General features: G+C 38.2%; 1 protein-coding gene across 1 annotated transcript; it reads right to left on the reverse strand.

Annotated features, from left to right (window-relative positions):
* Positions 1 to 12,198: 12,198 nt before the first annotated feature.
* Positions 12,199 to 14,367, reverse strand: LOC149947788 (glucosidase 2 subunit beta-like). The gene is made up of 2 exons (XM_090172257.1): positions 13,978 to 14,367; positions 12,199 to 13,912 (listed from the first exon to the last, which is right to left on the reverse strand). The coding sequence occupies exons 1-2, from the start codon at positions 14,171 to 14,173 to the stop codon at positions 12,504 to 12,506; spliced, it is 1,605 nt and encodes a 534-aa protein (XP_090028383.1). The 5' UTR covers positions 14,174 to 14,367; the 3' UTR covers positions 12,199 to 12,503.

Raw genomic sequence — 14,367 nt, forward strand, 5'->3', positions numbered from 1 at the left:
ATCGTCTACGCACTAGGCAGTGATTTTGAATATAGTGTACGAGGTTTATGTTATCTTTGACAATGCCAGTTTCCTTCTCAACATGGCTTTCGTTCCAAACGCTCGTGTGTTTGGAACATATAATACGCCACCAGCTCATGGACATCTGGGATGGGCGATGGCAAGCCAGTTGATATCATTTACCCGAACCTTAGTAAGGGGCTTAACACTAGCCCTCACCAGGGTATTGTTGCTGCACTGACGGATACTGAGGTGAATTGTTCTGTCTTGAAGAGGCTCATTAATTTCATTAACGATGGACCCCAGGCTGTGATACGTCAAGACTATACATCGCAAACACTCTCCCCAAGGTGTGGTGTCCCTTAGGGTAGTGTCCTTGAACCAATCCTCTTTTCGGTTTTCATTAACTCCTTGAAAATTGTCGTTAACAACTCTCGCATAATGCACACCCTCTCCCTACTCTGCAGGATCAACTAGCTCTGCAACAGTACTTTGAGGCAGTGGCCCTTGGGCTAATATTATAAGCTTAGCAAAGCTTATATTATTAAAACAAGGTGGCCCTCTGGGTAACTGATAACGGTATGGCCTTATATGTCCGGAAGACAGAAGTCAACCATTTGAAGCGGGAAAATAACCGTCATAACTATACGGCCAGTGATGCGAGTCTCTCGAAGGGTGACTCTTCAATCCGTGACCTTGGAGTTGGAGTGGACTCCTCCCTCACATATAGCTATCACACTACAAAAGTTATGAAAAAAATCTACTCCTTCTCTGGATTAACCAGGCGGTCCTTCTTCTTTAGGTCCTCGACCCTAAAACGTACGGTCTATCAATCAATTGTCTCCACCAAATTAATTATGCCTAGGAAAAGTGGATCCCACCATCGTTGGGAGATCAAAAACAATTAGGCGCTTAAATAAAACATTCTTCAAGGAAATCGCCAAGTAATGTTTCCGAGAGCCAGGATCTGCAAGTTACTGCTTATGTAATGCTTGTTGAAAGAATGGAAACTTTTCACCTATAAACAGAACGTCGTGTTTTTGCTAAGCCTTATGTCAAAAAAGCAACCAGGTTAAAAGGGAACACTTGTTGCATACCGTATGGGTTAAAAGTTTCCATTATTTTAACAAGCAGTATATAAACAGTGACTTGCAGGTACTGACTCTCGGAAATATTAATAATTGGAAATTTCCTTGAATATGTTTTATTGAAGCAACTATTACCAAAAGTTACATAATTACCAAAAGTGTGTCAATCGGACCTATTTCGTAATGAATGTTACTAGCGAAATACAAGTTGGGAGGGGAGAAGGTAAAGTATGCTTTGGGGAGGGATGGAAGTTAAAACCAACAATTAACGCCTACTAGTGAGGACAGGAGGAACTAACAAGGAGACGACCCGAGGTGTAACCCACCGATTTTGCTTAAACTCGGTGAATTAGTAGACCTTAACGTAACTTCAAAATTCCCAAAGGGAAAAGTTACGCTAGGCTTTCGTTTTGCCATGGCAACCGAAAAGGTTTTTGACAAAACCAAAACCAAAATTATCTACGTGATTTAACATGGGAAAATCACATATTTCAAGGGTCCCCCCTATGAAAAAAACAAAGAAATTTCAAAAAATAAAAATTTTAAAAAATATGTAAATTGGGAAATGTTTTGTATTTTTGTTGACTCTCTGGCTCCTGCGGGTTGGTTTCCCGTTAATACCCGGTGAGAAAATCCAATTAGCTATTAGTTGATTCTCTGGCTCCTGAATGTTGGTTTCCCGTCAATACCCAGTGAGAAAAATTCAATAACCTTGCTCCTGCGGGTTGGTTTCCCGTCAATACCCAGTGAGAAAATTCAATAACCTAGCTCCTGCGGGTTGGTTTCCCGTTAATACCCGTTGAGAAAAATATTATTTTACTCACTGGAACCTGCGGGTTGGTTTCCCGTCAATACCCGGTTGGAAAAATCCAATTAGCTATTAGTTGACTCTCTGGCCCCTGAATATTGATTTCCCCTTAAAGCCCGGTGAAAAAATTAATTAACGTGTAACCAGCATTTTGTGTACATACCCGCAAAGATCATCTTCATCTTTTTGACTTAGCCCTTCTCCTTTTTGTAAAATCTATTTAAAACTCAAATAAATGGAAATTGAATTAATATAACTACGTACCCTAGATTCGAAATCAATCTCCTTGCACCAGAATTAGATTAGGATAAGTTACTACAGAGCCTGAAATTCTGGAAGCGCAAATGCCCTACAAAAACGTGGCGGGTAAGTTTCTTTCTCGTTGAAAATTCCACCCCCTCAAAAGGAGAGAAGATTCTCGAGGGACGCTGGGTAACGATACCGCCATCTAACGTGAGCTAATGAAATTAAAATATCGTCTGCTATATCGTACGTTTTAGATATTAAGTGTTGTTAGACATGAAAGCGTGGGACTGGGATGGCACCTATTTACCTAAGTAACAAATATATTTAAAATAGATGTAATAGTTTATTTGTTCAGTCAAGAACTGCGTTATTTAAAACATATGCTTCAATGTTCTATACATTTTTTTATTTATCATTAATGCCAAAATTCCTAAATACATATTTACTTACTTTATAATTTAATTCTACATGATAATTAAAATTGGTCATCTTTGAAATATCACAAACTAATATCCCAACTACCACTGATACCGTAAGGGTGGATTAACTCTTCGTTTTGATGTCAACATTGGTAAATTTGTTACTTTGTTAGCTTTTGAATCGTTTTTCTCTGTAATTTCCGGCTTAAGAAACCGATTTAAAACTTGGCGAAGGCTAAGTATTATTTGGCGTTTTTTGGTTACTATTTGCTAATATTTCATCGAAATTACATGGTACAGACTTATTTTTCATTTTAGATTTGCTAATTAAATAATAACTTTATTGAGCTGATGCATTTTAGGAGGTTGGAAATTAATATTCCTAGATGGATCTGTCTCACTTTCTAAGCTGTTAATATCAAGAATGTATTGAAGTTACTAAGAATATTGGACTACAGGATTCTGATTCCCAACCTCGCAGCCTTTGTAGCTTAAATTCGTCTGCTTTCCCATTCAAGTTTGCTATAAGGTATGACCATAGAAACCTCATAGGTAACTAGAATGCTGCCGCCTACGGCCGAGCTGGTCGCCAGTTCGTTTTGAACCTTCAGACAATGAGAGGCCGTAGAGTGGTTCTGCCAAGGATAATAATCCTCCTTGGTTCCGCTACTATCGCGGGAGCTAGGTGACGTCATTCTCTCTGGTGACATTAAATTCTTGGTAGAACCACTCTTTGAGCTCTGATTGGCTGAGATTTGGCTATCGTCTGCCACGGCGTTTGGTCCATTTTCTAGTTACACAGCAGCATTCTAGTTACCTATGAGATTTCTATGGGTATGACTTTGAATGCCCCTTAAAGGGGCTCCAAAGTTCGGTGGCAAAAATAAAAGAAAAATGAGCATGCTTTTCATCCCCCCAACCAGGCTTGGAAATAATTAGGTTTATTTCTAAACTGGTCTATTTGGCAAGTGACTCTCAACTCTTTAATTATTTTAGTGGTCACGTAGACCAGTTGGTTAATAATACGGTAGATAATTTTGAATTAATAAACTGGACACTGGACCAGTGAACCCCTAGCTTTTGAATAAAAAAACTGGTCCGAGCAATTAATAAACTGGTCTTTGACCCAGTGACCACCGCTTATTTCCAAGCCTGCCCCCAACCCCTCACTCGGCCTTGGCCAACGGGGGCGCATCTCTAGAACTCGTTTTTGAAGAGAAAGTCGAAACGTGGAGAGAGAGCAAGCGGGTGATCTGACCAGTGACGTCACTGGTCAGATTTTGAAGAGAGCAATTTTAGGGGTGGCTGCGTTTGTCTCTTTCTAAGTCTGTCTTTCAAAAGTTGCCTGTTAAAACTTATAGCGCTTATACGCACCTTTGTATATGGTTATATAGTTCTTTTAGTGCTTATACGAAACTCAACCTTTTTAATGCAATAATTTCTTAAATAAAACTTTTATTTCAATGCCACAATTTGGGTATGGAACAAAATATAAATATTAAAATCTTTAAAACAACAGTCATGTGACTATAAGAATAAAACCAACATGCCTATGTTAATAATATATGACTTGCCACTTGTTTTTACCTCTCCGAGGGGACAAAGTCCCCTAGGAGGGGTTATACAACCACCGTGTCTGTCTGTGGGTCTGTGGGTCTGTGGGTCTGTCTGTCAGGCCTGCGAACGCGTTCGCATTTTCGGTGGAAAGTGTAATCACTGCGTACGCAGTTTCTCGAAGGGTTGGCAAAACCACCGTGTGACGGTGAGCGTTAACGGATTCATTTGCGGTTTGGTTTGGATGGTGTTTTTTCGCTCACCGTCGTGATGGTTTGGTGTATTACGTTTTTGTAATGTTTATGCGTAGGTTGTGAGTGTTGAATTTGTTGTGTTTGTGTTCTGATGGTTGTGCATGTTGAGTCTGTTGTGTTTATGTGGGTGGTCCACTTTGTTAGTTTTTTTGTTATTTATTTACGGGTATTATTAACGACCTATATATAGTTGTGTTAATTCAAAGACGATAATTTAACGTTTATTGCTTTAAGAGCTGGCGGTTAGTCAAGTGGCTCTCTGTGCTTTGTTGATGGTAAGGTTTTTGCTTCTTGTAAATATATTTGGTGTGGATATTTGGATATCTACGATTTCTAACGCAGTCAATGATTTCCTGGGTGTGCGAGTCATTATATGATATTGGAAATTGGACGGCATTGGTCTTTTTCATGCGGTATGTGTCACAACGTCAACTGGAAGTCTACGAGTGTTGAAATAAAATGAGCGTTAAAGATGCGGCAAGTATTTCGTAAGCGAGAAAAATACAATTACCATCTGTAGATATTTCTTTCATTAAAATTTGCTTAGTATTATATTCAACTGATAAACATGTACTGTAAAAAAGGTTAAATTCAATTGTGCATTGTTTTAGTAAGTCTAACTCGCTGTTGTAACTACTTAATTTATAATATTCTGAATAAATTAAACTCGATTGTTTCGTCTCAATTATTTTAATTAAAATTAAAATTTTATACCGGGCAGGGTTTGAACCGAGAATACGTTTTTCGTAAGTAACTCTGAATTGCGGAGATATCTTTGGGGGTCGTGTCGAGAAATTAATACCACTAGGGACCATTCTTCCGAGGAGAGGTATATTTTGGCTTGCCAACTTGTTACCTTAATTTAATGTACCAAATCCTATAAAATAAGATATAAATTTTCCTTCGATTACAGAGGTGGGCAAAAATTGTGAGCGAATTCTGAAATGAACGCTCAGACCTTTTTAATTTGAGTGATCAAGTAAGCTAGTGCTCAATACTGGCGATGCTATTTTCTCTCTCTTAAACTGAACCAGCTCAGGCCGAGCGCCGTGAAATTCTCTCAGTCACTGATCGTTCACGGTGCGTTGAGCGAAATCGGCTGATCGACACGCTAGCCTGCTCAATTTGAAGCGCCACGTCCTCCAGCGGCGGGATAGTTTGTTCACTAGAAAGCGCTGACGGCGGGCTGAGTGAGATCGCACCGAGAGAAGCAGTAGTTTTTTACCATTGGAATTTCTCAACCCACTGAGTGACGGGATAGTCTTTTTTCCGGAATTCGCTCACAGCGCGGTGATAAAAAATTATACAAATAATATTTTATTGTCGATTTTTTTTATTCAATGCACTTTTTTATGAAATAATTTATAAGAAATGAAACTTTTTTCTCACAGCGCTTTGATCGAATTCCTGGAAACAGTCAACCCCGTCGTTCAGTGGGATAAGAAATTCCAATGTTAAAAAACTAGCGCTTCTCTCGGCGTGATCTCACTCAGCCCGCCGTCAGCGCTTTCTAGTGAACGAATAATCCCGCCGCTAGGAGAAGCGGCGCTTAAATTTGAGCAGGCTAGCGCGTCGATTGGCCGATCTCGCTCACCGCGCCGTGAAAAATCACTGACTGAGCGAACTAATCGGCGATCACCCTGAGCTGGCTCAATTTCTCTTTCTCGCTTAACAAGACCAACCGACCTTCGTATTTGAAGTGCTCACTCGTTTCGGAAGGATTTTCAAAAATGAACGCTCACAATGTTTGCCCACCTCTGTTCGATTATAATACTTTTTTTTTCATAGCCGCTGCTTTGTTGTTTTTTGAGAGATAAAATTCAATACACGAATATAAATTAAAACGTAGATATTATATTAAAAAAATTAAATTCATTGTTAAATTCTTTTTTACCTTAAAATTTATTATCAATTTGAAAATCATAACAATGACTCCGTCGCCACGTGGTTTGTAGAAAATCGTAACCATTAGGCCTAACTGAGCCCGCACATATTCTTATAAATATCGCCCAATAAAATAAGATTAATATGTACCATCTTTACGCTACAGACCTCCAATATTAATTTAAAGCTTATAGTATTAAATGTATGAGCTTTAAAAAATACAATCAATTCTAAAAAACAGATGTGAAAGGTATTATAAAGTAAATCAGAAATATGTAATTTTGTTGTTATTTTTGTTTATAATCAAATTTGGCTGATACATCCACTCACGACATCAGTGGAAGACCTGCAGGTGGAAGTCGTTTTTTTATTCCTCTGCACCTGCGACGTAGATATAACAAATATAACATCACGCCACGTCTTGTTTAATTTTTCTCACTAGCGACTAGGGGAAACAACGCTCTCTTTCCCCTTTCCCAGCGGCTGCCGAAATCAACCTTCCCGCCACTCTTACAAGAGCCACTCTTACAAGAGCCAATCTTATAGCTAGGAATATAATAATAACATTCATACTCCTAGCTTATAGCAAGGTTCTTACAAGCGGCACATATAGTGCTTTTCTTTTACGAACCTTTGGCCTTGGCAGAGTCAACCGTAAATTTCGCACTTTACTGACTTTACGCACATTTTGCCACCGAACTTTTGAGCCCCATTAAATGCAGACGAACTTTCTCCACAAAAGCTGTGAGGAATTGAGGATGGTACCAAGGATTAATGCTATGCTGAAATATTCATAGTAACTTCAATACATTCTTGTTAAAATCCATAATAGATCGCAAAGACGTTTCAGCGGTTATATCGGCTGCCATTTTACCGTGTTTCTATAAATTTCCACCAGGTACCAATCTCGGTCTTACTCCCGTGATAGGGGGGTCAAAATTGTCATCCCGCCTAGTCTTCCGCCTCTCTCTCTCTGGTAAGTCAAATGCGCCCACAATGGGCTCTATTGCTCTATGATAACTTCCTCTAATCTAATTCTGCTTGCACGTAAACGCAGGCTCTTACTGAGTTCCCGGTGGAAGTCGAAAAAAACTGCCTCCATGGAGCTGGCAGGGCTACCGACATCTAGTTAAAACGTAAAATTTTAGTGAAAATTGCGCCATGGTTTTTGACTTGTGGTTTTCAAGATACCAGATATTTTGGCGCAAACCATGGAGCGAATTTTTTCTGAGTTCCAGCGGGAAGTGGGTAAACGCTATCGGCAACGCGCGAGAGAGTGATTTCGAATCTAGGTTACGAGTTTAAATTATCTTTGGTGCAAGGAGATTGATTTCGAATCTAGGGGTACCTAGGAATATAATACATTCATACTCCTAGGGGGTACGTTCAGTAGCAGTCAACGGAAAAAAACCCGATGGATTTGATATTTTCCACCGATGAACTTTTTCGTCATAATGACGTCGTAAGTTGCTGAACGCTTTTATTCAGTCATCGGTGTTTTTTTAAAATGGCGTAGAATTTAGGGTACGTTCAGTAACTTGCAACAAATTCAACGGTTCAAGATTTAGAAACCGGTTTTTACACACAATCCTAAGGATTTGTATGTATTAGTCTCACGTACAGTGTAGCCGTTGCCCAAGGTTCCTAGAAAAATATCTTATATAGGTTGGCGCATACAGCCTCTTTTCATACAAGAAAAACCAAACTCTCCCGTTAAAAAGCAACGGGGAAAGATATCCGGTTTCCCCACTAAAAACACGTCACTGGATGTCAGGCAACAAGTCGTCTCTCTCCCTTTTGTCGTGAGAATCGAGTATAAATATTTATCTCACTGCGCAAACGCGAGTGACGTCGCCGTAGTTTTATTTATTTTTAACATAAGTAACATAATATTTAAATTATAATTTTACCAAGTTATAATACAATGGAATATAATATTATGAAATACAGTATTATGAAATATAATAGATTATAAAATATATTAATATGAAATATAATAGATTATAAAATATATTAATATGAAATATAATAGATTTTAACATATATTAATATGAAATATAATAGATTTTAACATATAATATTATGAAATATAATAGATTTTAACATATAATATTATAAAATATAATAGATTATAAAATCATATCGATCCATGTTAGTTTTAGGTCATGGTGGAATTAGAAATATAATATTATTATTTTTTACTTTTGTTTTTTCGTATTATAAGCTTCGAGCTTAGGAAATATATGTAAAGAAATAGCAGATAACCTTTGAATTTCTAGGTTTTTCGGTTGAGCTTTCAGCAGACAGCCTCGGTCGGTAGGCGGCGATACTTATGACCAAAATTTAAACTACGCACGAAGCCTATAGAGACGTTTCGAACCGCGGCTCGTCGTTCCATAATTATATTATATATAATATAATATATTATAATACAATATAATGTAATAGATTACAAAAAATAATGAAAAATGAAAGGATATAAAATTAAATTAAATTAAACTGAAAGTGAAAATTGCTGGTTTATCTAATTTAAAATTGGGCGACTTTTCCTTCAACGTATCGTTTGAGAATATTTAAAAAGAAAAAAGGAACGACAGACAAATGAAAGTAAACTATATGCCCCCTCTAATTCGGTCTTCCGAAAACACGAACTCCAGAGACGTCACTCGCGACTGCGCAGGAGGAGAAAGAGAAAAAGAAACGTTTTCAAGAGCGGAGCAACATTTTTCCCCGAATGCGCCCCCGTTGGCCGTTGCCGCCGATGTCGCCGTGTCGCGCATACCTCTTCAACGGTTAGGGCTAGACGTGTCAATGATATCTCGTTCGGATGTACAGACATTGCCATTGATAGCCTTTCATAAAGTTTTCAAATCGAAGCCCAAGAAGTTGGGAATTTGCCCAATTTACTATTTTCGGTGATTTTCTTTATGTGGTAGATATTTTGTTAAAATTAAGTCCAATAACGTTAAAAAAAATATTATTGGATAGGTTAGGATTCAGCGGACCTACAACTTCGGTTATATCAGTAAATATTAAATTTAAGTATAGTTTTCAAGGTAATTTACGGGACCCCAATTTTCGTGGTTTTATATTTTCGCCTAAAAATCTACATATTTAAGTCCGATTTTCGTGAGAGTTATATTTTTGAATAGCTGTGGTTTACATTTAACCTAGAATTGCAAATACGTTCCTTAAATTTAAGGTTTTTTGGGCAGCGTATACGGACCCCCGCAATTTCCAACATTGTAAATCCGCGTGTTTATAGAGGTCTACGCGCCCGTTTCCCTCTGGCGTTTTTCAAGGCCGTTCAGAGTGGGCCCCGCTTTCAACGTATGAGCAGAAATAACAATTAAGTATGACACTGATCGGCCTAGTCTTCGGCGTATAAGTAACAAATAAGTGTGATCTGAAGTAACCAATAAGTGTGATCAGAAGTAACCAATAAGTGTGATCAGAAGTAACTAATAAGTTACTAGAAGAAATAAGTGTGACACTCAACGGCTGACTAGTAGTAACAAATAAGTGTGATCAGAAGTAAAAAATAAAAGTGACACTGATCGAAGGAATCTTCGATGATTTCAAAGTATGACTAGAAGTAACAAATAAGTGTAAATATGTATATATGTGTGACCGTGGATATATTTTGGTTGCGATACCGGCGTTGCAGGTTGCTGTGAATAGCTCAAACCTACTTAACACATTAGAAGGATTGTGTGTATTCTGACCGTCGTACGTCTTGTTTACTGTACGATTTTTTAAACTTCCGTCATGACGTTACGCTGCTCAACCGATTGAAACCATTTCAATCGTCTGGGCGAGCCGGTTCATTTGCAGCGTGACGTCACAACGTTAAGGAAAGTAATGGCGATTAACCGATTGCGTGAGTACAGAAAATCGTTCAGTAGCTCTTGACGTAACGCTGCTAACGATATGCAACGGTTCAGAACCGCTGCAGGTCCGATTACTCTTACTGAACGCAGCCTTATAGTAGTTTTACGTCAGTAATGACGTCAGTCATCGGCAAAAACCGACTCTTCCAGCCATAGAAATAGAAATTAGACTAGAAGCACTGCCCTTTCCGCCAATCCCAAGGGAAACAGGGGAGCTAGAAGGCTGACATTAGGGTGGAATCGTGATGTACGCGCCATCTGACAAACGCATTAAACATTGTCGCCATGGCTACGACGCAAATTTCGAAGAGGTAAAAAAAGGCGATCCACTGCGCATCACGTCTAAAAGCATATCCGCAAAAATGGTTAAAAACTGCGCTTTTTCACATTGTAAAGAGAGATCTGGGAAAGAAATAAAATTCTCATTTCATAAGTATGTAATATTTTAGTAAATATTTTATAATAATCTCGGAATAAGAGATTTATTTTACACTAAGATTTCCTCTGAGAAATTCTGAATTACTAGGAAAATGGGTTTTAGCGGTAAATCGTGAAAATTGGAATCCATCTTCAATTATTTCATATGACTTTGTGTGTAGTAAACATTTTATGCCGGATGAAATTTACTTTGAAAATGGAAGGCAGCATTTGAAAGCAAGTGCTGTACCTACACACGGCCAACTTTGATCACGCGCTGTTCGCGCTACTACGGCCAACACATTCGTCGAAATTCCGCGAGCAAGGATTTCCCCCCTATAAACTGTACTATAATGTGTAGGAGTTCAGCGCCACGCTCGGTGGTTATATTGTCCCCAATGTAAAAACTATACTAAAAATAATAATCCGCTAGGGGCGCTGACGTCATACACATCTTTTGCTCATAGGTTAACACAGAAACGTCAACGAATGAGATGGCCGCTGTAGCGCGAGAGATGCGCGAGAAATCAAAGTTGGCCGTGACCTACACAAGTAAAAATTACCCTATATATTCTGAAATATCGCCGATTTCAAAATAAGATTGTGAGCGAACCAAATGATGGAAAATTACGATATTAGGCTTGAAATTATTAATGAAACTTACTTGAAATCATATAAGAAACTCGGCAATGACGTAAATCGGTAAAGTTACGAAAAAGGTTCGGAAAAGCGATCCACTTTACAAAATATTTTCCCATAGGAAAGCATTAGGAATGTACTCCCGTATTTTGGAGCCCCAAGCGGAATATTTTCGCGTAAAACGTCAATTTCTCATACGCTCGTTAACATTGAGTCGTTTCAAGCTGGTGGGCCTTCTTGTGCGAGTGCAGCGAGAACAGATCTAAGTTGGCCGTGATTAGGGGAACCGATGTCACCGACTAATCGGTGAGTCCGATGAGCGCTGCTGAACGTAGCCTAGGGTACGTAGTTATATTATCTTTGGTAAAAGCCTCATGAGAAACGCCGTAATTTCGAATCTAGGGTACGTAGTTATATTATCTTTGATACCCGTGACATGACTTTCGGGGGAAAGAATAGGAGTGAGAAAAGTGAGCCAGTGAGAATATTAGGACTACCCCTCTATGCCAGTGTTTCATTCGCATTTTTCCTTGCATTACCCTTCTCGAATTGCAATGAAAATCCTCAGAATGGTCATTATGATTTTTTCCCCAAAGAATAGGCGATATTATAAAGTAAAGTGGCCTTCTTGTTTTGATGGGATAGGCCACCTTCCACTATGCTTCGATTAGCTCTCCCACCAAAGAGCCTATGCATTCATCCATAGGCTTTGACTGTACTATTTCGTAGTCCCATATTAACAAGTTGAGCAAGCATATCTGACTTTATAATATCGCCTATTCTGCAGAGACCCTGAAACTGCCCCACAGAAAGTTTACGGAAAACTGCTTTATGCCTTGTCAAATTGACGCTACTAAAGTTATGGACAATTTTTTCTGGTTATGAATCACAGCCATAATCCATACTAAAAAGTAGTAGGGGTCATAATTTTTTATTAGAGAATGCCATTTTTATTTTCTGCAGGGAATTTAGGTTTTTAACAAAGGAATATGTGACAAGTTTAATATTATGTGAAATTGTTTAATTAAACAGAATAGTAATCACAGGTGGCATTTCTTGATTTTAATTTATAAAATAGTGAAATAGGTCTATGCCAAAAGATGAGCTGGAAATATTAATGTCAAAAATTTTGGTGAGCCGACTATTGCCTATTGTAATGTACTCTTTCATCTGCAGCTATACTTTATGGTTACAGAAGCGTGTGCAGATCAAAACTATTAGAAAAGAAAATTTAAAATCTTTGGTGATAATATTTCCACTCGCCAAGTTTTGGAATCAACTTATTCAGTGAACCAGATTAAAGACTAGAGTTCCTCATGCATTTGATTATGCATTGCTTCATCAAGTTCGGCAGGTGGTGTTGTGCACAAGGCTGGGGTTGTAAAGATAAACTGATATTCACATCTATTTGGCTCCGAGGATGAAATCAATTTATTTTCCAGAGCACACTGCATAAGAACTCGAACGGTTCTGGCAGGACCATTCCAACAAACCATGCCACCATCTAAGAGCATTTCGGAATATTTATTTCCTTCAGGCCCTACCCATTTTCCACCTCTACCCAAACTAACTTCTCCTCCACCACTTTTTGGTATTTGCGCTGCTCTTTCAAATGGACAGAATTTATAAGTATATTCTCTTTCAGATAGTTCAAAGCATTGATCTTTCAATGTAGCGAATTCCTCCTCAGGTCCAAAATCCATTTCCATGCTATCTTCCAAATCCTTAATATCATCTTTTATTTTTCGTAAATTATTATCTGCGTCTTGAAATTCTTCTCGAGCTTTCTTCGCTTCATCAATAATATGTTGAGACTCTTGGTCATATTTAACTTTGGGAGTTTTGCTCTCACTTGTTGGCTCATGAATATCATCCGAAGCGGGAAATTTAGGCGGTTCATCAAGTTCTTCATCTTCATCATCATCTCTAGTTTCCCCTTGCTGAAACTCATCTTCTGTTTCACTAACTTCATCAATATCATCATCTTTCGAATGGATTTTACTCAACATGTAGATGGGTTTCATTACCATCCACCCAGTAGTTATAAACTCTTCCAAATCCATTTCATCTTTCATGTGCAAGAAAAATTTGGCTTCTTCTTCAGAAACACTACCATCACGGTTGCTGTCAAAAACTGAAACACTTTGAAGCTCTGAAAAATGCAAAATTCCATCACCATTTTTGTCTAGTTCTTTAAAAGCACCGTTGGCATTGTCTTTTTCTTCTATATGTCGTTTTTCTGTTTCTTCCACTTCCAATTCCTTCAAACTTTGTTCTTCTATATCTTTGTATCGTTCTAAGACAACTTTTTCCTTCTCTTCAGCTTCTCTTTTAGCTACTTCTTTAAGCTCTTTTTCTTCTTGAGCGGAGTATTCATGACCCTTTATGTCTGCCAGCTTGGTCTTAAATTCTTCTTTTCTCTGTTTTCCTTTCCTTATTAACTCTTGCCGATATTCATATCCTTCCTTATACAATTCAGCTTGACGTTCAGCTTCTTCTCGAGCACTTTGGCCTAGCTCTCGACAGTTACTTATACACTCAGCGGTGCTATTAAACTCATCACTGACATCGCAGCAATCACAGATTCCATCATTTACTCGCGATGAAGGGATATATTGTGGAATGTAACCAGCATTTGTGCAATAGAATACCCCATTTGAGCACGCAGCTGTGCCGGGTTCATCAGATCCATCTTGGCAATCACAATAATCATCTGTTAATCCAAAGAAAATGATATTTAAGTTTTATTGCCCTTTTAAAATCCACGATATCTCTTACCATTTACAAAGTTAAATGGAACAATTGAAGAGCCATCTAAACAACTAAAATCACGACTGGGATCATAAAAGATTTTCTTTGATAATGGTACACCCCGAGGTCGAAGTACTTCTGTTCCCAGCACGTCTCTGACAAACGTGGTTAATGAGAAAATTAAAAAACAGAAACTAACCCTATTGATAATACAATACATCATTTAAAATTAGGCTTAAGAATTTTTCTACATAGAAAGACAACTTTAGATCCTAATCTTAAGTTTCTGGTAATAACAAGAATTCCTTAATGAGATCAGAAATACGCTCTCCCTTAAAGTGGCTTGAAAGAACCTTGGATTGTAACACGTTATTAATCTAAGAAAGAACCAAGCGAAATCGCGCAGTCCATGCACAG

Source organism: Leiobunum rupestre, chromosome 4, assembly GCF_980474605.1.
Source record: "Leiobunum rupestre chromosome 4, qqLeiRupe1.1.hap1, whole genome shotgun sequence".
Classification (NCBI taxonomy): Eukaryota; Metazoa; Arthropoda; class Arachnida; order Opiliones; family Sclerosomatidae; genus Leiobunum; species Leiobunum rupestre.

Bases quoted from the DNA above. Each gene is read 5' to 3' on its own strand.
- LOC149947788 (XM_090172257.1), bottom strand. From the start codon at position 14,173: ATGATGTATTGTATTATCAATAGGGTTAGTTTCTGTTTTTTAATTTTC. The intron at 13,913-13,977 runs GTAAGAGATATC...TTGGATTAACAG, and splicing joins TCCATTTAACTTTGTAAATG to ATGATTATTGTGATTGCCAA.